The following is a 25,410-nucleotide window of genomic DNA, read 5'->3' as shown; positions in this document are numbered from 1 at the left end:
AAATTAATTGAAGGTATATAAAAAAATAAATTGAAGGTATACATTTTTGGTTTTTTTGTTGTTGTTCTGGGTGTTTTAATTTGGAAACAGCTTACTATATTGCCCATTGGCCTAGAACTCACTGTGAAGATTATGCTGGCACTGAACTTGCAGCAATCCTCCTGTCTCTGCCTTCCAGGTACTAGAGTTACAGGTGTGAGTCACCAGACCTGGTTTAAAGTTCTGCTTTGGTCAACATTTAGGTATCACAGCCACCTAATGATAAAGAAGAATCCAGGAGTTTTTGTTGAGTTGCGATAGAACCTTACTGTATTCCTGGCTGTGTAGACCAGGCTGTTGGCTCACTTACACAGATCACCTGCTTCTGCCTCCAAAGTGGTTAAGAGGAAAGGTTTATGCCACCAGATCCAGCCTCACTTTTTTTTTAAGCCTACTGACATCAGCAAATTGAAACTTGTGAAAGCTAAGTGAATTCCCAAAGGTTAGGAATTTTCTTTTTTTTCAAGACAGGGTTCCTCTCCAGCTTTGGAGCCTATCCTGGAACTAGCTCTTGTAGACCAGGCTGGCCTTGAACTCACAGAGATCCGCCTGCCTATGCCTCTTGAGTTCTGGGATGAAAGGCGTGTGCCCCCCAGCAGGAATTTCTTAATGATAGACTGAGAATTCTTTTTTAAATTTCATGTATGGTGTATTTATGTTTTCATGTGGGTATGAGAAAGAGTCACCAAAACTGGCTGGCTAGTGAACTCTAGGAATTTGCCGGTTTCCCACTGCCAGCACAGGACTTCCCAGCTGGACGTTTGGCTTTTCTATAGGTGCTGGGGATCCAGACTCAGGCTGTCGTGCTTGTGCAGCAGGCACTTTACTGACTCGAGCCATTCATCTAGCCCCTGAAGGTAGAATTTGAACCTGCCTTGAAATTCCTGAGACTCAGTTCCACGGGGAACTACTTGTTTTGTGGGTTTGTAATAATTTGCTGAAAGTCTCACATAGAATCAGTGTTGAGCCGGGTCTGCCTGGTATCCAGAACATTTCCTGTCTCATGGTGCCTTCGGTACCTGGAAATGCAGATGAGGTCGTTATAAATGTACATGGCTTGATTGTGGAGATCAGGGCCCTGAGCTGGACCAAAGAAAGTAACGAAAGGGGAAATGACCAACCTGGAAAAATTTGAAACCTTTAGTCAGTAACAATACTTTCAAAGTTTAAACTCCAACAAAGGGAAATATCGTGAAATCAAATGTTACTTTTGATCATAATTACTTTTTTTGTTGTTTTTCAAGACAGTTTTGCTGTGGCTTTGGAGCCTGTTCTGGAACTAGCTCTTGTAGACCAGGATGGCTTCGAACTCACAAGCGATCCACCTGCCTCTGCCTCCCAAGTGCTAGAATTAAAGGCGTGTGCCACCACCACCTAGTTTATTACAATTAATTATAACTAGCGCTTATGGTGACAATCTCAAATAGGAAAAATGTATATTGCATGATGTGATTAAGTATGATATGTAGAGTATATATGAAAATATGATTTTTAAATAGAATTTAGATGTGTTATTAACATGTAATCAGCCTTCTTCCTCCCTGGAATATATCAGTAGATTTATGTAATGTAACTGCTAGTGTGATCTGGCCTCTGAATAGTTTTCAAACAGATAATGAATGCCGTTTCTCCTTGTGGTAGAACTTGGCCTTGAGGCAAATGTCAAAGTTGAGTGCTAAAGGCACTCAGGAAGAGTTGGAGCATTTTTATGTGGTGACAAGCTCCTGGACCTGACACCTGGGTGTTTTTCCGTTCCCAAGATGAAGGACTTAAATGGACCCTGTCCTTTACTTTTTCTTTTCTGTTGTTATTAAGATTTATTTATTTTATGTTACATTATGAGTAATTTGTCTACATGTGTGTATATGTACCATCTCTATGTGGTACCTGCTAAGGTCAGAAGATGGTGTTGGATCCACTGGAACTAGAGTTACAGATAGTTATTAGCCATCATGTACATGCTGGGTAGTGAACCTGGGTTCTGGAAGAGCATCCAGTGCTTGTAACCATTAGGCCTTCTCTCCATCCCCACTGTGTTCTTTCAGTGACAGTCTGGTTATCAATCAAAGCAATAGGACAGTCACAGCCATTTCTTGGTCTTGAAACTTCATTGGGACATTCTTATTTGCATTTCAGTTGAGTCCTGTGATCTAGCCTTTTACCTGTCCTGTCTGACCTGTTCTCTTCTACCAGGCTTCTTGCACCTGGGTGGCCTCCGTACCGCTCTCTACAACTACATCTTTGCCAAGAAGCACCAAGGGAGCTTCATTCTGAGACTGGAGGACACTGATCAGAGCCGACTGGTACCAAGGGCAGCAGAGAACATTGAGGACATGCTGGAGTGGGCAGGTGAGGCTGGTAAGGAAAGAGTCTCTGAGGAGGAACAGGAAGCAGAGAAGAAAGCTGTGGGTCTTCTCTGTGCATTCAAGGTGGAGAATAAGAACTCAGGGAAAACAGATAAATCTGCACAGTCTGGGGTGATGGATTCTCCCTGTAAAAAAATGACAAGACTCCCCGAAGCCGAGCTCTATGGCTGTTGTGGAATACCTTCTCTTATCCCAGTTGCTTAAGTGCATTCCCTGAGAGGTCAGGACAGGAAACAGGTTCATGGGGAATGAATGACTAGGCCTGTGGTGAACATGAAGAAGTGGGGTCTCCTGCAAAGGATACAGTGCCTATGAGCACCAGCTTCTGCTCCCATGAGAATGTGACCTCAAATTGTCCAACTTTATAGTTCCAAGAAGAACTAGAAAGTTGAAGTATATAGAATGTTTGTAAGTATGTATGTATGTATGTATGTATGTATGTATGTATGTAGATATATAGATCAGGTTCCTCTATGTAGCCCTGACTGTCCTGAAACTCACTATGTAGACCAGGCTGGCCCTGAACTCAGAGATTTGTCTGCCTCTACCTCCTGAGTGCTGGGATTAAAGTTGACATTTGCCACCATGCCCAGCTGAATGCCCCATTTTTTCTTTTTTTTTAAGTGCCTTTTTTTGTCTTCTCCCTAACTCTTTATCTTAATTTTTATTTTCATTTATTGTGTGTGTGCACTTGTGTGTGTATCAGAGGACAACTTGCAGGAGTTGGGTCTCCTTCTACAGTGCGGTTCTAGGGCCTGAACTACAATTATTAGGCTTTACCGCAAGAGTCTTGACCCTTGCACCACCTCATTGGCTGATTATTATTTTAAATGAACACTGTCCATTGTTAAACCTAGGCTTGAATTTATTTTATTTTTAAACCACATCATTGTGAGTCAAACAAAATGAGTGCAGTTTTAGAAGTTGATCTTCTTGTGGGTAATTTAATCCTGAATTTAGGCTTGTTGAAATAAAGAATGTGTTTTGAGTTTCCTGGATCATCTTGAACTCCTGTGGGTTCCTACTAAAGACAGGCACTAGAGAAAGTTAACACCCTAAGGAAAAATACGAAGACTACTTGAAGCCAAGTGATGGTGATACACACCTTTAATTCCAAGCGCTTGGAAGACAGACTCAGGTGGATCTCTGTAAATTCAAGGCTAGCCTGGTCTACATAGCTAGTTCCAGGACAACTAGGGCTGTTACACAGAGAAACCCTGTCTCAAAAAAACAAAACAAAACAAAAGACCTCGGATAATTATTCACCAGGCTCTAAGTTCCTAAGTAGCAGAAACTCATTTATTTCTAGCTTTTATTAGTGAAATTTTAGTATATATGTAGTTGAGGTTCATTGACTAAAGGAATGTATTAGTCATTAAGATCACTTTGAACCATCTGCTTGCCTCAGCCTTAAAAATTCAAGTATTAGGACTTTACCCACCCAGAATTTTTTTTAAACCGTATTGGTGCTCAGCCCAGGGCCTGTGCATATTATGCAAGTACTCTACCACTAAGCTGTGCCCTGGCCCTGTACTTCATCCTTAACCTGATATTAAGTTGTGATGAGAATTATAGAGAAAGGGCTGGAGAGATGGTTTGTTGGGTAAAGTGCTTGCTGTGTGCAGGTGTGAGAACTTGAGATCAGATCCCTGGGGGTTCACTGACCAGGGGTTCTAGCCAGTGAATTCTAGGTTCAGTGAGAGGGCTAGGAGATGATCAGTGGGTAAAAGCACTTACTAGTTTGAGTTCCAGCACTCTTCTAGCCTCTGGGTGCTATATGAACATGGTGCACATATGTATATGCAGACAAAACATCCATATACAAAGGGGTCAATTAACTAAGATCTTAAAAAATGAAGTAGAAAGCCCTTGAAGAAGATGCCCAACGTCAGCCTCTGGCCTCTACATGTACATGTGCACCTGCAAAGTTACAGAGAAAGAGTAACATGATGGAAAATTGAGAAAAGGATGTTCTTCTTGATAGGGTTGTTTCTCTGGGCATAGAGTCTAGAATGAATTAAGGCTATTTAGAGTAGATGGAATCAGATGCAAAAGTTCTGTGGAAGAGAAGTAGTGTTGGGTGAGGAATGACAAGGATGCCAGTATGGCCCTGGAGGTGGAGACCACGCATTTGTTTCCCGACCACTCAGACCTGAATAATCACACAGAAACTATATTAATTACAACACTGCATGGCCGATGACTCAGGTATATTTCTAGCTAGCTCTTACATGTTGAATTAACCCATCTATTAATTTGTGTATTGCCACAAAGCTGTGGCTTACCTGTACAGGTTCTGGGCATCTGTCTCCTTGGGCAGCTACAAGCATCTCTTTGACTCTACCTACTTTCTCTATCTCTGTTCTGGTTTCCTGCCTGGCTTTACTCTGTTGCATTGGTCAAAACAACTTCATTCATTAACCAATAAAAGCAACACATTACAGAAGGACATCCTACGTCGTGGCCCAAAGACTACAAAAAAGTGAAATGAGTTTTAGTGGGGGCCAGCAAATTCACTCAGTAAAACACAGGCCCATGTGACAACTTCAACTTGATGGGGCTCTTGCTGCTGCAGGTACTGTGTAAAGCTCATGTGGAATTGAGGAAAGCCGCTGCTCCTGCCTTCTTTGAGCACCCACTGCCACACTGCTGTGTAAACAGGGCCTGATCACAGCAATAGAAAAGTTACTAAGGCCACATCGATTACTCACACAGATGGCTCTGGGTAAGCAAAATGGATCACAAAATAAAACCAAGTCCTAAGTCTGGGAAAGGGACTGGTAAGAATGGAATGAAAAAAAGAAAAAGGAAAGAAGATGACTACTCCTAGGCATGATGGAGGAGAAAGTTTACTGTAGATGAAAGGGTGACATAGTCAGAGGTAGGGACATCTGGTTGAGTCCAGAGCTGATGTGACCCTGAGCCTTGCGGGTGGGTTGGTTGCTACTAAGTGCAGCAGCCAGGAGACCCAAAAGAAAGTAGACAAAAAGACCAGAAAACCAGAATGGTTGGATTATATAGGGAAAGGTAGGTAGTTGAGGGGAGGAGGAAGAGTAGTTAAGTTGGAAGTTCAGGGTAGGGGCAGGATATGCCAGCCAGGAGGGCCCTGTAACAGTCAGGGACTGAGGACTCAGGGAGAACCTGGCTGCCAAGTCTGATTTGATATTTAAATAGGCCTTTGTCCCAGGTTTGAAACCTAACAGGGATGAATGGGTGTTATAGGAATGGGAGGGAGATAAGAGTGAAGGGAAACATAAAAATATATTCTATACATACACATGTGAAAGTGTCTTGAGAATGAAATTAATAAAAAAGATGATCTTTAAAAAACTAATAAATTTTGATATGGAAGTGATCCACAAATTTACCTCATTCAACCTTGTTCTAGTTTCCCTGTCTTTTTCTTCCTTTCTTTTTTTTTTCTTTTCTTTTTTCTTTTTTTCTTTCTTTTTTTTTTTTTTTTTGGTTTTTCGAGACAGGATTTCTCTGCAGCTTTAGAGCCTGTCCTGGAACTAGCTCTTGTAGACCAGGCTGGTCTCAAACTCACAGAGATCCGCCTGCCTCTGCCTCCCGAGTGCTGGGATTAAAGGCGTGTGCCACCACCGCCCAGCTGTAGTGCATTTTCTTTCTTTTTTTTTTTTTTTTGATTTTTCGAGACAGGGTTTCTCTGTGGTTTTGGAGCCTGTCCTGGAACTAGCTCTTGTAGACCAGGCTGGTCTCGAACTCACTGTAGTGTATTTTCTTAATTAGTGCCCAGTCCATATTGGTGAGGTCACCTTGAACAAGTGGTCCTGGGTTTTCTATAAGCCATGGGGAGCAAGTCAGGAAGCAGCACTCCTCCATGGCATCTGCATCAGCTCCTGCCTCCTGAATCCTGCTCTGTCTGAGTTCCTATACTGACTTCCTTGGGAATCATAAGCCAAATAAACCCCTTCCTCTCCAAGAAGCTTCAAATCATTGTTTCATAACAATATTAACCCCACTAACTAGGATGTACTCTATTAAAGGGGAAGGGAACCACAAGCCACTTTATGGGACCCATTCATGCAGCAGACAGCTGCTGCTCTACTTTTCAAAATACCCTGCTGGCCCTTAGGAAAGGCTAAGCGTGGTGTGCATGCCTTAGAGCTCCTGCAGTCGCAGGGATCAGGAGTTCAAGGCCATCCTTGGATACACAGTGAATTTGAGACCAGACATGAGACACTGTCTCCACAAGAAAAAAAAAAAAAAAAAGAAAGAAAGAAAATGCACTACAGGCTGCCCTACAGTCCTGATTCTGTGGAGGTTCAATTGAGGTTCCTTCCTCTCTGATGACTCCAGTTAGTGTCAAAGTTGACATAAAACTAGCCAGCACAGAGTATCTTTACTTTGAGAATTCTTTGAGAATTCTTTGAGAATTCCATATATGTAAACAATGTGTCTTGATCATAAGCACCCTAACTGCTCCTCCCACTTCCCTAGGAATCCCCAACTCCGTCCTTCCTCCAGGTACCCTCAACACATCCCACTCTCCCTTTTCATGTCCTGTCCTTTTTTTCCTTTTTTAAAAAATGATGATAGTAGTAGGTTTCTTCTAGAATCTGTGACCTCCAGCCACAAATTCTTGACTAAGTTTACAGTAGCAAATATGAGTTGGCCATAAGTATAATCAGATAGAGTTGGTTACCTTCAAGATATTAGTGCCACTAATGCTGGGCCTGTTGGAATTATAGTTTGTAGGATTTATTATTATACAGTATTCTGCCTGCACGTATGCTTGCATACCAGATCCCACTATAGATGGTTGTAAGCCACCATGTGGTTGCTGGGAATTGAATTCAGGTCCTCTGGAAGAGCAGTCAGTGATCTTAACCTCTAAGCCATCTCTCCAGCTCCTCCTGTCCTTTTTTTTTTTTTTTTGATTTATTTATTTATTATATATACAACATTCTGCCTCCATGTATGCCCGCATGCCAGAAGAGGGCGCTAGATCTCATTACAGATGGTTGTGAGCCACCATGTGGTTGCTGGGAATTGAACTCAGGACCTGTGGAAGAGCAGCCAGTGCTCTTAACCATTGAGCCATCTCCCAGCCCCTCCTATCCTTTTTTTAATCAATATCCCAGTGAGTCCAGATGGTACTGTCTGTTAGAATGTTAACTTAATCTTCTGCAGACCATCACGGCTGCAGGGAGGTCATGAGTGCAGTGGCCGTGCCATGTCTCAAGACAGCGTTTTGTAGCCCTTCTCATCTGCTGGCTCCTGGGTTAGTTTTGCTCTTCTGAGATGTTCTCTGTCCTTGAGGTGGGGAAATGGATGAAAATGTTCCATTTGGAGCTGAGCACTCAGCAGACACTTGCCAGCACTCTGACCAGTTATGATAATAACTGTTGTAAAAGGAGCTGACCATTGCAAAGAGAAGCTTCCCTGAAAAGGTTGAGGGTATAGCATAAAGATTTAGAAGCAATTTGAAAGCTTGTTGTTTAGTAAAACAGCAGTAGTAGGCTCCTCCTGAAGGCCTGTGACCTCATGAACCATGGACTTTTGGCCAGGTTTACAACACCAAGCTTGAATTCCTTCCTGTGGAGCATGCCTCAAACCCAATCCAAAAGTAGTTAGTTACCTCTATAACCTTCATGCTGTTCTTGGCACCACTGGGACACTCTTGCCTATGGGCCAGTACTGTAGTGTGCAGCATTAGCTGCAGGGATGCCATTAATGTGTTTTCTTTCCCAGCAGCCTGCTTTATACCTTCTACGCTGTAAAAACCTTAGCAAGGAAGAAGTTTTCAGGTCAGTTCCTGCTTGATATCTAAATGTCCTGCAGCAAAATGTGTTATGCTTTCAGCAATAGGGCTTACCATCTAGTTCTGGTGAGGTTGCTTAGTGTAGGTGTATTGTTTGTTTGCTTGTTTATTGTGTGTGTATATGTCTGCATGAGTTTATGTGTATCACGTGTGGAGGCCAGAAGAGGGTATCAGATCTCCTGGAACTAGAATTACAGGTAGTTTGTTGTGAGCGTCCATATGGGAGCTGGGAACCAAACCTGTGTCCTCTGCAAGAGCAGTAAATACTCTTAAGTACTGAGCCATCTCTTTGAGCCTCATATGTGTGTGGTTTTTGGTCTTGTTTTGAGGCAGGATTTTGTTATATAGCATAGGCTAGCCTTGAACTTTGACAGTCTTCTTATTTCAGCCTCCCAAGTAATCGGATTACCAGTTTGAGATACCATGCCTATTGCCCCACGTTCTTTTTTATCAAATGAAGAAATGAAGGTGCTGTGTGAGAGGTAGCTAAGTTGTGATAACAGTAATTTTAGCTAGAATATATAGTTCATTTAGCAAGTGCCAGGTGATTTGTCCTTAATCTCATTTTGGCCTCTTAGGACCCTTATGAGACACTTACTATTTCGTCTTGTTTTACAAATGAAGAGTTTGAAAGTATTCAAAGTGGACTTGCCCAAGATCTCAGCACTGTCCACTGGGTTTGAAACAAGGTCCATCTGTGTGGAGTGTGTGTGCTAGCGTTAAACATTACAAGGTGGTCTATGTTCTTACTCTACTTTACTAGAAGCTCTTAGTGGGCAGAAGCCCCCTTCTGCAGGCCTTGCATCTCCCCTGCCCTCTACTGGAAATGTTGATGTCTCTCACACATGAGTCCAGAAGCTGAATGTTAGGTTTGGAGTCTAGCCTGTAAGTGTTGGGTTTAATATGCAGCTTTATTACATACAAGCCTTCAGACTCTATACTCTGTAAGCATGTAAACACCAATGTATTTGTTCCCACAATCATTCTCTACAAAAGGCTGTGAGCTTCATTTTTCAGAGGAGAAAACTGAGGCTTAAAAAGGACGAATTATTCAAAATTAAGAATGTAGGCTTTGGCTGGGCAGTGGTGGCTCACACCTTTAATCCCAGCACTCGGGAGGCAGAAGCAGACACAAATCTTTAATCCCAGCACTCGAGAAGCAGAGGCAGGCAGAAATCTGTGACTTTGAGGCCAACCTGGTTTACAAAGCAAGTTCCAGGACAGCCAGGACTACACACAGAGAAACCCTGTCTTGAAAAAGACAAAGAAGTTCAATGTGTATGTAAAGCACCCAGATGAATACTTGGAAGGAAAAAAAAAGAAAGAAGAGGACTATGTGCTTTTCTGGTGTTACTGTGATGACAATTCTCCACCTGTGTTCCAGGCATCCCACCTGACGAAAGTCCCCGTCGGGGTGGTCCTGCCGGGCCCTACACTCAGTCCCAGCGGCTGGCACTGTATGCCCAGGCCACAGAAGCATTGCTGAAGTCTGGAGCTGCCTATCCCTGTTTCTGTTCACCACAGCGGCTGGAGCTCCTGAAGAAGGAAGCCCTGAGGAGCCGGCAGACACCCAGGTGAGATCCCTAGCCCATTTTGGATGCCTCCCCAAGCCTGTGTTTGTAGTATCTCTGATTCTGCGGGTCAGACATTTGGGTAGGGCTTAGCTGGGCTCTTTAGGTCTTGGTGTCTTTCAAAGCTACAGTTGGGCCAAAGTCAAGCCTACAGTTCCCTAGAATTTGTTTGAGGAGGATTTGCATCCATCTCCCCAGAGGCTGTTTGCAGGCCTAGGGTCTTACTATTGTCTGTTGCTCATCAGGTAGGTTTCCTCTAACCAATTAAACTGCCAAAATACACACAAGGGCTGTCTTTTTCTTTTCTTATTTCCAGAGCTGAGGACCAACCCCCCTTTCTTTTTATCTTTTTGGTAGTGCTTAAGTTGAACAAATAACCTGGTACATTCTAGGCAAAGATTCCTGTAACTCTACTATATCTCAAAACTACACAGGTCTGTATAGGACAGCTCACAGCCTGGCAATTAAATGCACCTAACTGTGGAAGTGACATCTTGCCACTTGTGTTCTTTCACAAGTATGAAAGTTCAGTGTGAGTTCAGCCCATACTTAGAAAGAGGACATTGTAAAGCCTGAATGCCAAGAAGCAGGATCAGTCATTGTGGTTGTAGAGGAAGCTGCTGGTTATACTGCACCTCAAGCGATACTAATTTTAATAATAATAACCTATTATAATGCGTAAAAAATTTTCTGGGCTGGAGCGCGTGCTCAGTAGTTAAGAATACTTACTTGGTTATGCATGGTGACACACATTTTTAATACTAGTACTTGGGAGGCAGAGGCAAGTAGATTTCTGTGAGTTTGAAGCTAGCCAGTTCTACATAGTGAATTCCAGGGCAGCCAGGGTTATGTAAAGAGAAGCTATCTCAAAACACAAAACAAAAAATGCTTCCTGATCTTGTTGGGGATCCAAGTTCAGTTCTTAGCACCCAGTTCATAACCAGTTCTGGAGGAATCTGATACTTCTGGCCTTTATAAACACTTGTACTCAGCTGGGCAGATCTCTGTGAGTTCAAGGCCAACCTGGTTTACACAAGCTAGTTCCTGGACGTCTCCAAAGGAGAAGCCCTGTTTCGAAAAACAAAAATAAATAAAGCCGGATGGTGGTGGTGCAAGCCTTTAATCCCAGCACTCTGTGAGTTCGAGACCAGCCTGGGCTATAAGAGCTAGTTCCAGGACAAGCTCCAAAGCCACAGAGAAAACCCTGTCTCGAAAAACAGACAGACAAATTAAACAAACAAACAAACAAACAAATAAATAACACCTGTACTCACATGCACATACCCCCCCACATACTAAAGTATTATTAAGTATAATAAAAGTAGGTGAGTGTGGCAGCACATGCCTTTAATCCCAACACTCAAGAGGCAAGAGGTCAACAAATATCTGTGAGTACAAGGCTAGCTTGGTCTACAGAGCAAGTTTAAGGTCAGTAAGGACTTCACAGTGTGACCCTATCTCAAACAAAGAAACAAACAAAACAAACAAAAAACCAAAACATAAAAATCTAAAAAACTTTTCATGTTTAGTACTTATATGGGCGCACATAGGCAGCACGTACCACAGTGTGTATGTAGAGGTCAAAGGACAGTTTTCCTGAGTTGATGCTTTCCTAACATATGGAGATTGAACTTAAGTCATTAGTCTTGGCAGGAGGCACCCTCACGCACTGAGCTATTTCACTAGCTTCATGTTTATTACTTAAGCTACTCCAAAAAAAATATAGAAACATCTCTCTTAACCCTCCCTTTAGCCACTCATTTCCCCTCAAGAGGCATTTGGTACCAGCTGGTGTTCAATGCCTATGCTGACAAACGGAAGTTACTGTTACCTTTTTTAGTAAATGGTAGTGTGCAGTATACCACACACACCTCTTGTCTTGAGGAAGTTTCTGTATCAACCCATAATTTTTTTCTTACCCTTCTATACTATTCCATTTATGACATGGCATGGTGACATTTGCCTGTAATCCCAGCATTCAGGAGACGGAGGCAACAAGATCAGCAGTTCAGGGTCATTCTTAGCTACCTTGGAACTTTGAAGCCTTCCTGGACTTTGTGAGACCCTTTTCAAGAAACAAGGGGGCTGAGGAGATTGTTAGTAGTTAAGAGCGCTGGCTGCTCTTCCGGAGGTTCTGAGATCAATTCCCAGCAACCACACGGTGGCTCACAACTATCTGTAATGAGATCTGATACTCTCTTCTGACCTGCAGGCATAATGCAGACAGAACACTATACGTATAATAAACAAAAAAATTCTATACGGAAATGCTATGAGTTATTTACTCTGTTTCCTGTTAATGAGCTTTATGTCTTTTATGCTTTGTTTTAAAAGCGAGAGTTGTGATTAGAGTGGTGGTTTAAATAAAAGAGAATGATGTCCGTAGGGTCATGTGTTTGAATACTTGGTCCCCAGTTGGTAGAACTATTAAAGGATTAGGAAGTGGGACCATTTTGGAGGAAGTGTGGCACTAGGGGTGGGCTTTGAGGTTTCAAAAGACACTAGCTATTCTCAGTATGCTCTCTCTGCTTCCTGCTTGCTAAGATTTGAACTCTCAGCTGTTCCTGCTGCCATGCCTTTGCTCCTCCATGATGGATTCTAACCCTCTGAAACCATAGTCCCAACTTAATGCTTTCTTTTATAAGTTGTCTTGCTCATGATGTTTGTCACAGCAAAAGAAAAGGAACCAGTACAGTGAGGGAACTTTGAAATATGCCTTTTGCCTCTGTGATATGCTTGTAGGATAGTGTCATAGTTTATTTGCTGTGATAAAATACCCTAACAAAAGAAACTTAAGAAGGAAGGGTTTCTTCTGGTTCACAGTTTGATTTTCCTTCGTGGCAAGGAAGTCCAGGTAGCAGGGACTTAAAGCAGCTGCTCGCACTTTGTCCATAGTGAGCGTGAAGAAAGAATGGATGCTGATGCTCAGCTCCTTTTCATTTTTTTTATTTTTCTTTTCTATTTTTATTTGTGTGTGTGTGGTTTGTTTTGCTTTGTTTTCGTTTGTTACTGTTGTTTTTCAAGACAGAGTTTTTCTATGTAGCCCTGTCTGTCCTGGAACTAGATCTGTAGACCAGGCTGGCCTCAAACTCACAGAGATCTGCCTGTCTCTGCCCCACACCCCCACCCCAGGTGCTGAGATTAAAGGCATGTGCCACCATGACCAGCTGTTTGTTTTAATTGTAAACAGACTATATTCCATTGGTACAAAGAATTGTTTTTAGTTATGGTCACATGATATCATGGGATCTATGAGACATTCGATTGAAGAGTTAGATGTATCCAGAACTGAGCTTGCAAACTTCACATTTGTGTTTGTTAGGACACTGTTGGATATACATTTAGAAAGTTAGAAGTGGTGGACAGAGGCCAGTGAATTGGCTCAGTGAGTGCAGTTGCTTACTGCATTTGCCTGGAAACCTGAGTTCTATCCTAAGAACCCGTGTGAAAGGTGGAATGACAGAATTGGCTCCATAATGCTGTCCTCTGACTTCCACACGTGCACCATGGTATGTGCACTTCATGCACATCAATAATAATAATAATAATAACTAAATAAATAAATTAATTAATTAAAAAAATTTTTCCAAGACAGGGTTTCCCTATGTAGCTCTGACTGTCCTGAAACAAGCTCTTTAGACTCAAGCTGTCCTTGAACTCAGATACCCACCTATTTCTCCTCCTGAGTGCTGACATTAAAGGTGTGTGCTACCACTTTCAGCTAAAACTGGGGGGAGGGGAGCAAACCAGAGGCCTGGGGAGTTGGCTTAGTAGTTAGGAATTTGTACTGCTTTGCACAGGACCAGAGTTTAGCTCTCAACACCCACATTAGACAGCTCACAACTACCTGCCTGCCACTCCAGCTCCAGGGGCTTCCAGCGGTTCTGGCTTCCACAGGCTCTGTGCTTAGGTATACTTAAACACACACAATTTTTAGAACAATTTTTGAAGAAGTAATCAACCAAAAAAAGAGAAGTGAAAGATAAAATAAATTTTTAAAATGACAGCAACAACAGCTCCCTGTACTTTCTAGTAGGCGAATCATCTGGGCTTATGATTACCCTGTAGAGTCTTGCTTAGCAGGTCTGAAGTTGGGGGTCTGAGTTTCTCATGAGTTCCCAAGTGAAGCTGATGCTGATAGTCATGCCTACTTTGAATAAGGAGGATGTGAGCCACATCGACCTTATTTGTGCATCTTGTGGAAAATCTGGTTATGGTTACTCCACACTAAGAGGAGCAGCCTTGAGATAACTCTGGGGTGACCTCTCTGACTGTTACCCAACCTGCTGACAGCCTTGCCATCTCTCCCTTAATTGTATGTGGACTTAATAGTTCCAATCTGGCTTCTCAGAGGGTGGCATCCACAGAATACTCCTGGAAGGTATAAAAGGAGGGATTTTCTCCCCTTACAAGTACATCTTAACCTCATTGGAAAGAAATATCTTTCCCAGGACCCTAGCCCTTCCTTACCTATTCTTTGATTTTCAATGAATAGAATAGGTTTACACTCCTACCTGGGTCCATCACTGGCACCAGTTCACAAGATTGCAACATGGTCTGTACTCTTTGTAAGCCTACTTTTGGTCTAAGCATTTTTCTATCTCCTCCTTAGCAAAAGAAAAGGAACAGCAAAACGTTAGTGTCTGCCGTACTGTTATCCCACATGACTTTATTTTTAAACTTCCATTTTGGATAGAAGAAACCCCGTCAAGAGGTTACTGCATTGCCCAGGGTCATAAGCTATCAGATACCAAAGGTGAGGGTTGGGATTTTAGTTCAGTTGGTAGTGCTTGCTAGCATACCCAGGGCCTTGAGTAAAATCTCCAGCACTGTAAGTAAAAACCAGAACTTGAGAGACAAGTGGGGTATCTGTCCATTGATGGTTCTTTAGCTGCTCTGCTACTCTGTCTCCCAATAGGTATGACAATCGGTGCCGGAGCCTGAGCCAGGCACAGGTGGCCCAGAAGCTGGCCGTGGACCCCAAGCCTGCTATCCGCTTCCGCCTGGAGGAGGCAGCACCAGCCTTCCAGGACCTTGTATATGGTTGGACTCAACATGAAGTGGCCAGTGTGGAAGGGGATCCGGTTATCCTGAAGAGTGATGGCTTCCCCACCTACCATCTAGCCTGTGTGGTGGATGACCACCACATGAGCATCAGCCATGTGCTGAGGGGCTCTGAGTGGCTCGTCTCTACCTCTAAGCACCTGCTTCTCTACCAGGCCCTGGGCTGGCAACCGCCTCAATTTGCTCATCTGCCCCTGCTCCTCAACAGGGATGGTAGCAAGCTGTCTAAGAGGCAAGGGGACATTTTCCTGGAACATTTTGCTGCCTCTGGTTTTCTGCCTGAAGCCTTGCTTGACATCATCACCAACTGTGGCTCGGGGTTTGCAGGTACATATGCACCAGAGTGGTCCTGGTGGCTAAGCTTGAGCTTTAATACAGGCAGATCTGCTTGTCAGTCCCAGCATTGCCACCTATCAGTTACATGATCTTGGACAAGATCTTGGATCATTATTCTAGTCAGCAGTGTTTATTGAGTCACGCTACTGTGTGTCCTCACTCGGTTTTCCCACACAGCTGTTGTTGATGGAGTGGGACTCACAGTAGGCACTGCCCCTGCCCTCAGAGACCTAGAGTCCCATTAATCTTGTCCATATGATAGGGCTAAGGGTGTGCTCCACAGGGTTAATTAGGAGCCAGTAAGCTTATAAATATAAGGAACCAGCTCACTGTCTGGCCACACCATAAGCATAAAAGCCACAGACCTTATGATTACTGTGATTACATAAGTATGAGCTCTAACAGTATTACTGGTGTACTGTAAATCTAGCTTATTCAAGGTTGAGAACACAAACTTTGAAGAACTAAGTACCAAATAGGATGACTCCTTGTGGCAATAACTTGATAATCCTAGTTTCTAAGGTGATTTTGAGGCTCAAGGAGGTTGTAACTTGCCAGAGTCACATCCTTAGTAAAGGATATCATTCTTGTTTTGTTTTGTTTTGTTTTGTTTTTCAAGACAGGGTTTCTCTGTAGCTTTGGAGCCTGTCCTGGAACTAGCTCTTGTAGACCAGGCTTGTCTCGAACTCACAGAGATCTGCCTGCTTCTGCCTCCCGAGTGCTGGGATTAAAGGCAAGGATATCGTTTTTTTTTTTTTTTTTTTTTTTTTTTTAAAGATTTACTTCTTTATTATGGTTTACTTCTTTATTATGTATACAACATTCCATGTATGCCCATACATCAGAAGAGGGCACCAGATCTCATTACAGATGGTTGTGAGCCATCATGTGGTTGCTGGGAAATGAACTCAGGACCTCTGGAAGAGCAGTCAGTGCTCTTAACCTCTGAGCCATCTCTCCAGCAGAAGGATATAGTTCTTGAGGCCCGTGCCTGACTATGGTGTCTTCTGACTGCACTAAAGGTGTTGCTTCTCACTAAGAAGGTGCTTCCAGGGGGCAGGAGAGATGGCACAGCAGCTAAAAACTCTTGCTAGTGTGAGTTCTGTTCCCAACACCCATATCAGATGGCTCACAACTGCCTGTAACTCCAGTGTCAAGAGATCTGACGGCCTCTTCCAACCTCCATGGGTAGGCTTGTGTAACTTGCATGTGCACACACACATAAACTAAAAATAAGAAAAATGTTCAAAAAAAAAAAAAAAAAAAACAGGGGCTGGAGAGATGGCTCAGAGGTTAAGAGCATTGCCTGCTCTTCCAAAGGTCCTGAGTTCAATTCCCAGCAACCACGTGGTGGCTCACAACCATCTGTAATGGGGTCTGGTGCCCTCTTCTGGCCTGCAGGCAGACACACAGACAGAATATTATATACATAATAAATGAATGAATGAATGAATGAATGAATGAATGAATGAATAAAAAAAAGAAATGCTTGTATGATGTAAAACCTAAAAAAAAAAAAACAGCTTTCAGTCTGGGTGTGGTGTTACACACTTGGAATCCCAACATTAGAGAAGCTGAAATAAGAGAATTGCTAGTTTGATGTCAGTCTGAACTGTATAATACCAAAGTCCTTTCTCAAACAAAACAGAAAAGCAGCAACTTCCAGCACTGAGGTTCCACTGTGACATTAAGTATGAAGTTTGTAGGGCATGCTGATGCCATACTCTACTCAGAGCCAAGCATACCAGAAGCTCTGGAGTAGCCAGGCAGTGGGCACACTGTTCTTGCAGTTTTGATCCAAAACTGGGAAGCCTATGGCTTGTTCACTTGCTCTCCTTTGTGTATGAAAGTGGGAGAAAAGCAGGGCATGTAACCAACATCTGTATTCCAGCTATGTGGGAAACTGAGGCAGGAGGCTCAAAATCTGTAGGCCAGCCTGGGCAATGCAGGAAGAAAGATAAAAGGAATTACAGAAATAAGATGAGGGAGGGGCTGAGTAGCTGAGTAGACCTGACTTGCAGAGAACCAAATGGGCAGGACCCTGCCGGAGCTGATAACACAGTTTGACCTGACCCGGATCACCTGCCATTCAGCCCTGCTGGACCTGGAGAAGCTCCCAGAATTCAATAGGTAAGTGGGAGAGCCAAGTACTATGGTGCATACATGTAATCCCAGCACTTGAAAAGTTGAGACAGGTGAATTATAAATTCTGGACCAGATTGGATTACATATTGGCCTCAAATATACTGTGTAACCAATTGATGACCTTGAATCTTGATCCTCCTGCTTCCACCTTTCAAGTGCTCAAATTACTGCAGTATGTCAGCATACTGACTCAAGTGCAGTTGTTTTAAGTATATGACTTGATCAGCTCTGTAATTTTGCTATATGTTAGCTATAGGAGATCCAAGATAGAATTTAAATGACTAGCACATTTACACAGTAGGCAGTGAGGCATCTCTTGCATGGGGCCTGCAAGAGTGAATGTAATCTAGCATGTCTGATACGATATAACTGCCTTTTTTTTTATCTCACAGATGTGCTATTTTAGGGGGACATGGAGTCCAGTTAGAGATACACTGTGATGCCTCCCAAGCCTCTTTGAAAGACAGGGAAGGGAGGGAGTACTTAGGACTGATGCCCACAGACTTAATCTAACCAATAATTATCCTCAGATGTTTCTGTCATGATGCCACTGCCGTGCTTACTTCAGAGACATAGTGAATACATTAGAAGGCTTATTAGTGTTCCAGCAGCAGTAGCAGTAAATACTGGTACTGATAGTGTATGAACATAGGAATAGTAATTAAGAATCATTTAGTTTGACTATGTTCCAGGCTTGAATTTGTGGTGTATCAATTCAGCATGGCCAGGGCTTCTCTGTGTAACAGTCCTGGCTGTCCTAGAACTCATTTTGTAAATGAGGCTGGTCTCGAACTCACTGAGATCTGCCTGCCTCTGCCTTCCAAGTACTGGGATTAAAGGCATGCACCACAACCACCCGACTGTGTTTTCTGTAATACTCTTGTTTTTGTTTTTGTTTGTTTGTTTCAAGACAGGGAGGGTTTCACTGTAGTTTTAGAGCCTGTCTAGCTCTTGTAGACCAGACTGGCCTCAAACTCACAGAGATCTGCCTACGTCTGCCTCCCAAGTGCTGGGATTAATTGCGTGCACCACCACTGCCCGACTTCTGTAATATTCTTTTGAATTTTTTTCAACCAAATTACTCTTGCCTGTAATTCCAGCACTGGGGGTTGAGGTGGGAAGATAAAGAGTTTTAGGCCAGCCCGACTACATAGACCCTATCTCAAACATCAGAAGCTAGGCAAAAAGTTTTTAATGTTTTTTCCCGTCTACATTTGAGATAGCTTCCGATAATGTCTTGTCTTCCATCTTGTGACATACCAGGAGCCTCAGACTCCTGCAGGAGTGACTTCCAAGCCCTGGCATCAGTACTTTGAATGTAGACCCGTGTTTAACCTTCACTACCACCCTGTCTGTGCCAAGGCTCCCCAGCTTTCTAATGTCTGTGTGAGTGATTGCAAACTCTTGCCAGGCAGGCTTTGTACACAGGACTGTTCCAGTCCCAACCCTATGAGCTGTTTGCCACTTTACTGCCTGGCTTTCCTCTATAACAGACAAGGGCCACAGGACTTAGAATGGTCCCTGGTTCTGCACTGTTCTGAGTCTCCTTGGCAGCAAGGGAACTGAAGATGACTGGGTTTCATATGAGGGTTGGACTCTTAAGAGGCTTTACTGTTCAGAAGGAGAAAATCAGAGAGTTAGAATTCCAGAAGAGAGATAAATTTGAACTGACCAGAAAGCCCCAGCTTTGAAGCTGAAGCTGAGCGCTTCATTGAAACAGCCCCTTGTTCCAATCCTAGGAATACATTTTTACCTCTCCTTTTATATTGGTGCTTCATAATCCAAGCCAGGCCAAAAAGCACATTTCTGGATCCTATTGATAAACTCAGGTTTCTGTAGTAATCAGGTGATGGTGTGGGGAGGGAGAGGCTAGTAAGACACCAAGGAGGAGAGGGCCAGGGCACCTGGAGGACAGGAATCTGAGCCAGCAGCAAGGATCCATCCCGCTCCAGCCACTTAAGGCTATGGCCAGGGGCTTGTGCACCTAGAGCTGCTGCTTCCACGGGGAGAACCAGAATGCTCCTTACGTGATATAGCTTAAGATAGTTCCTTTGCTGGCTGTAGCTGAGTTTTAGAATGTTTCCTTAGCATGCATAAGGTCCCGAGTTAGCTCCCTACTACCTCAAAAGTCACAGGAAAAAAAATCAGTTACTATTTTTAAAACACTGAAAATGCTTGGTGTGGTGCTATGCACCTTTAATCTACACTTGGGGTGCAGAGGCAGGTGGATCTGTGGTTTTTGAGGCTAACTAGGTCTACATAGTGAGTTCCAGGCCAGCTAGGGATATGTAGGGAGACCTTGTCTATAAATAAATAAATAAGTGAAAGAGTAAGTAAAAATAAAAACAAATCATGTCTGCCTAGACTTAGGCTGGCTGTGACCTCGATCAAATCCTGCCTCTTTTATACATACAAAAAAAATTACATTTATCTATGGGTTTTGAAGATGTGACAGTCTTCAAATCCCTACTGTTGCCCCAAGGGGGAAGGTTTGGCATAGTCCTGAGGTACTGGTACCAAGGCATCCTCCTTCTTTACCCTCAGACTGCACCTCCAACGGCTGGTGAGCAGTGAGACCCGAAGACCTCAGTTGGTAAAGAAGCTGCAGGCCCTGGTGAAGGAGGCATTCGAGAGCCAACTGCAAGACAAGGACGTCCTGGACCCAGCATATGTGGAGAGGATCATCCTGCTGCGACAGGTGTAGATTTAGGGCCTCCTTTCCCCTTCAAGTGTTTCTCAGCTCCTCCCAATGCATGTGGTGACTGCTCTCTCCCTAGGGCCACATCAGCCGTCTGCAGGATCTGGTCTCCCCAGTGTACTCCTACTTATGGACTCGCCCTGCCGTCCATCGAGCACAACTGGGTGTTGACTCAGAAAAGGTGGATGTGATTGTCAAACGCTTGCTGGGGTAAGTGTGCACACACCTGGCTAAGGGTTAGACACACCCTTCCCATTCTTTGCCCTTGCTTCTCTACACCAGACCTTTGGCTCTTGGATCCTATCACAAAACTGTGACAAACTAAAAAAAAAAAAAAAAATGATCTCTCACTGGCTTTTCAGGTAAGGACAGCAACCACAAAGGCCTAGGTGGTTTTCCCTCCCAGAGCTTCCTTTTCCTTGGCTGTGTATAGGGGAGAGAGTACCTGGAGTTATTACTGTAGTAATAACAGGATTTTTGTCTAATTAAACTTTTAAATGTTTATTTAGTTTTAATTTATGTGTCTGAGTCTTTTGCCAGCATGTATGCCTGTGTATCATTTTTGTGTCTGATATATTATTAATACACTAATTTTTTTGGAGGGCGCTTCAAGGCAGGGGTTCTCTGTAACAGCCCTAGCTGTCCTGGCACTTGCTCTCTAAATCAGTCTGGCCTTGAACTCACAGAGATCCACCTGTCTCTGCCTCCCAAATTCAGGGATTAAAAGCGAGTACCACCAACACCCAGCACACTGAAACTTTTTAAGACTAGGCTTTAAATGTGAATATTATAAGCTGGACATGGTGGTGTACAATTATACCCTGGTGCATTCTTCCATCTGCCTAGTTCTTCTCATAATTATAATTTCTATTTTCCATTTTATTCCAAAAGATATAGTACAGTGATAATATTTGGATGTTTTAGATATATTTTCCACTTTTTTCCTTTTTTTCTTTATATTTTTAGAGATAGGTATAGTATGTTACCCAGGCTAGTACAAAACTGATCAAAAATGATCTTCTGTAGTGATGAGGCGAGCAGGCCTGCTTTTCGTCCCACCTGGCTCCCGCACGGCTAGCTTTACACCCAAAATAACAACACACAAATTGTATTCATTTAAACACTGCCTGGCCCATTAGCTCTAGCCTCTTACTGGCTAATTCTCACATCTTGATTAACCCATTTCTATTAATGTGTGTAGTACCACGAGGTGGTGGCTTACCGGGAGGATTCTAACCTACGTCCATCTTGGGCTGGAGCTTCATGGTGACTGCCTGTCTCTGCTTTCTTTCTCCCAGCATTCTGTTCTGTCTTCCCCGCCTACCTATGTTCTGACCTATCAGGCCAAGCAGTTTTCTTTATTAATTAACCAATGAAAGTAACACATAGACAAAAGACCCACCTACATCATTTCCCCTTTTTCTGTTTAAACAAAAAAGAAAGGCTTTCACTTTGACAGTAAAATTACATATAACAAAACAGTTATCATGCAAGAATTATAGTTACAATATTTATATCTATTTTATCTTTTACCATAACTAAGGAAAACTATACTATAACTAACCATTCTTCAACTCCATCAAAGACTCCAGAAGGATACAATATTACCTAAGTAAACAAGAAGTAAGCAACTTCCAAAACTCTAGAAATGACAGAGACATCTTGCTGCCGGGACAGTCACCCAAAGTTCCTCTGTATCCTTGGGGCATCCATCTTCAGTCTACAGGCCCATAGTTTCCAGCAGACATTTCCATGAAGCAGGAAATTCCAAAGACAGTTCAGTCACTATCTGCTGTGTCCTGCAGAATGTCTTGCAGACTCTTTCATGAATCAGGAACCCCGAAAGATCATCTCACCTTTAGGCAAGTTTAGCAGTCCTCTCTCTATGGGTTCTTGGTGTCCAGTTTATGCAACAGTCCATGCAAGAGCAGTTTCTTGCCCAAATGGCTATCAAACTCCATAAGGAGCCTCTTCGATGCCTATCTTCCTCTCAAAGTAGATTGGTGCTGCCAGGAACACGTGTCATATTGTCATGAAAACCATAAGTTATTAAAACATTTAAAATGCTACATTCTACAGTCTTTGAAAGATATGAAGAATGTCTATCTAACTGAAATATATCTCTGTATATCTAGAAAATCTAATTAACATGACTACAAGCTTGACTATTATTGATGATTATCCATTAACAACCTATATTTCCTAATTATACATTACATTTAAAAATGAACAACACAATCACAATACCTCAATCAAGAGCAGAAACACATATACTCATGTATAGACCAGGCTATCCTCAAACTCGTAGAAATCCACCTGTTTCTGACATCATCCAAGTACTGGGAGTAAAATACCAAATTCAACATTGTTTTAAACATTGGTGTAGATTTGTACATGTGAATGTAGTGCCCGTGGAGAGTAGAGATAAATGGAGCCACCCAGTGTGAACCAAGCTCAAGTCCTCTGAAAGAGCAGTACATACTTTTAACTGCTGACCATCTCTCCAGCTATTAATTCCAGTTCACCAAGACCATGTCTCAGCTTCTCATCTTTGTTGTGGATTAGATTTTAGAGACACTGGGACTCTCACTCAAGTCAGGAAAGTTGATACCCAAATGCCTAGGAGCCTCCAGACCACTTTTGTACCAGTGTCAAGGTCTCAGCCAGCTCTAATGTCTCCTGGGGTGCCATTAGCAGCTTCCTGCGACCTGTCCTTCTGTTCTTTGGCAGACTCTTTTTTTTTTTTTTTTTTTTTGGTTTTTTGAGACAGGGTTTCCCTGTAGTTTCTAGAGCCTGTCCTGGAACTAGCTCTTGTAGACCAGGCTGGCCTCGAACTCAGAGATCCGCCTGCCTCTGCCTCCCGAGTGCTGGGATTAAAGGCGTGCGCCACCACCGCCCGGTTCTTTGGCAGACTCTTTCCTTGAATGCAGTGACAATTGAGGAATGTCCATTTTCTTCCTATCTTGCACTTTAGATTTTTAGTATTTCATCTCCCTGATTTTATAAACAGTAGTGCTCCTGTGTCCAGTTAATAACTGCCTTTGGTCCTGTAAGACTGCTATGGTAAAAACACCATAGACTTCTGTAAACAACAGGTTCTTCCAGTGCTGATAGCTGGGGGTCTACAGATGAGTGCCAACTGACTCAGTAGCAGCCAACGGCCTTACCCTCCTTGGTTTTTCATGTGCTCAGCTGCTGAAGTCTGGCAGTTGTTAAGGAAAGCTGTGTACATTGAGAGGCTGTTTCTTTAGATCATTTATAAGACCACTTCCTGAGTCAGTACTACTCCCCACTGAGCTGCCACTCAGAGCACCATGGTGTGGACCCCATCAGGAACAGCAGGGGGTCTGCTCATGTAGCATTGATATAGCACCTCTGTACTATTGTTTTAGAAGTTGGTTTGTTTTTGTTTTGTATTGTGTGTGTGTCCATGGAGATACAAAGGAGCACTGATTCCTTAGAACTGAAGTCAAGGGTGGTTGTAAGCCACCTGACATGGGTATTGGGAACTAAACTTGGGTTCTCTAAAAGCAGTAAGTGCTCATAACTGCTAAGCCATCTTTCCAGCCCCTGAGATATAATCCTAAGGGACCGGGGAAGCTGCAGTGGAATGTTGTCACCTCCTGCCTCAATCAGAGCTGGGATAGATGGTTTGTAAGTCCAGCTCTCACTAGTTGGGGACCGCTCGAAACTCAAATATGCTTCCAGGAGATGAGGATGGTTGCTGACTGGTGGAGTTTAGATCCTTCATGTTTCTGTTTGTGGGGAAAGAGGCTCTCTACCTAGCATGTTGACAGTGAAGCTGTTCCTAGAGCTGCTGTTTCCTCGTGTTTTCTTTCTCTTTCTCTGTGCTATACTCCCCTTGACAAATCTTGAAGCTGTTTCAAGTAATTCCTCAGAAATTACCTATTCTTGCATTCTGTGTCCAACCCATTCCCAAGTTTTCTTTCTAGGTTCCTCTGCAATGTCTCTGAGATGTTTGGTATAGTAAATACTATCTAAGTTTGTTTGTTTTTGTTTTTTGTGACAGGGTTTCTCTGTATAGCCCTGACTGTCCTTGAATTTGCTCTGTAGACCAGGCTAGTATGCCTCTGCCTCCCCAGCTCTAGGATTATAATCATGACCATTACACCTGCCTCAGATTCGCTCTCTTTTAGACTTTTAGAAACATCTGGTTTGAGCCTAACTCAGGATGTGGTGAACAGAGAACTGAAGAAGCTTTCAGAAGGCCTTGAAGGCACCAAGTACAGCACCGTGATGAAGCTCCTCCGAATGACCCTCAGTGGACAGATGGTGAGATGGAGCATGTACTGAAATGTTGTAGATAGTCCCTCATTGACCCTCCCAGCCAGTGTTCATAGTCTGTTACTAAGGCCAGTCCAGGGGGATGATAAACTGATGAACAGATCACTTCCCTCATTTACCCACTGAGCATCTTCTGGGTCCAGGCATTGTGATAGTTACAGTGGAGATGGCATAAACAGTACACATATGATCCCTTCCTTAATGGAGATCATGAGAATAATAGATTACCAATTTGCAAAGGCAGAAAAAGCCTCCTGAGAGCCATTGAATGGGAAAAAAATCAGAAAAGTAGGACTGAATAGGGTTGGGTTATAGCTTAGTGCTGAAGCATTTGCTATCATTCATGAAGCTCTAAGGTTGATTCCTAGTTCTGGAAAAATAAAACAAAAATGGGCTGGAGAGATAACTCAGAGGTTAAGAGCACTGGCTGCTCTTCTGGGGAACTGGGTTCAATTCCCAGCAATGACCCACATGTCATTGCACAACTCTCTGTATCTCCAGTTCCAGATGATCTGACACCCTCTCACAGACACACATGCAGGCAAAGCACCTATATACATAAAACAAAATAAAACTTAAAAAAAAATCACCCTAGACAAAAGAAAATACAATAAATACAGGCTCCATTCTTGGGGTTGCAGGCTGTGGGTTGGGGCTGGCCTGTGGGTTGTATTCTACAGACATTGAAAATAAGCATGCATTCCTTCTCAGTTCAAGGCAAAAAGACAGAATTTTTGTCTTTTTTCTTTCTTTCTTTTTTTTTAGCAAGGACCTCCTGTGGCTGAGATGATGGTGTCCTTAGGCGCAAAGGAAGTACAGGAGCGAATCCAGAAGGTGCTTTCTAGCTAAGGAGAAGATGAATAGGAATAAGGCAGCTCTGAAGGCCTCTACACATGGACACTGCATTCTGAGGAGATCAGGAGGCCGGGGGCCCATCTGGACACTTTCAGGATCAATAGTAAGAGAAACAGACTCTTTGAATATCCTCATCAGCTGGCCTTTGGGGAAGCCCAACCTGCTTCACCTCCCTGATTCTGGAAAGGATGAACTTGAACTCATATCTTTTTTTTTTTTTTTTTTTTTTTTTACCTATTTTGTTTT

The 25,410-nt window shown here is 43.1% G+C and overlaps 1 protein-coding gene across 2 annotated transcripts in view; it reads left to right on the top strand.

The window, feature by feature from the left end:
• Ears2 (glutamyl-tRNA synthetase 2, mitochondrial) overlaps nucleotides 1–25,410 on the top strand; it is a 27,184-nt gene extending 1,774 nt beyond the window's left edge. For both annotated transcript variants that reach the window (XM_038320263.1, XM_038320273.1), the window contains exons 2-9: nucleotides 2,233–2,388; nucleotides 9,575–9,764; nucleotides 14,680–15,152; nucleotides 17,183–17,291; nucleotides 19,851–20,004; nucleotides 20,084–20,214; nucleotides 24,162–24,297; nucleotides 25,075–25,410. In XM_038320263.1, the coding sequence (XP_038176191.1) occupies nucleotides 2,233–2,388; nucleotides 9,575–9,764; nucleotides 14,680–15,152; nucleotides 17,183–17,291; nucleotides 19,851–20,004; nucleotides 20,084–20,214; nucleotides 24,162–24,297; nucleotides 25,075–25,158 (1,433 nt within the window). In that variant the 3' untranslated portion in view covers nucleotides 25,159–25,410. The remainder of the gene's footprint in view (nucleotides 1–2,232; nucleotides 2,389–9,574; nucleotides 9,765–14,679; nucleotides 15,153–17,182; nucleotides 17,292–19,850; nucleotides 20,005–20,083; nucleotides 20,215–24,161; nucleotides 24,298–25,074) is intronic.

This window comes from Arvicola amphibius, chromosome 1, assembly GCF_903992535.2.
Source record: "Arvicola amphibius chromosome 1, mArvAmp1.2, whole genome shotgun sequence".
NCBI lineage: Eukaryota > Metazoa > Chordata > Mammalia > Rodentia > Cricetidae > Arvicola > Arvicola amphibius.
This window is presented reverse-complemented; position numbering and strand designations above follow the sequence as displayed.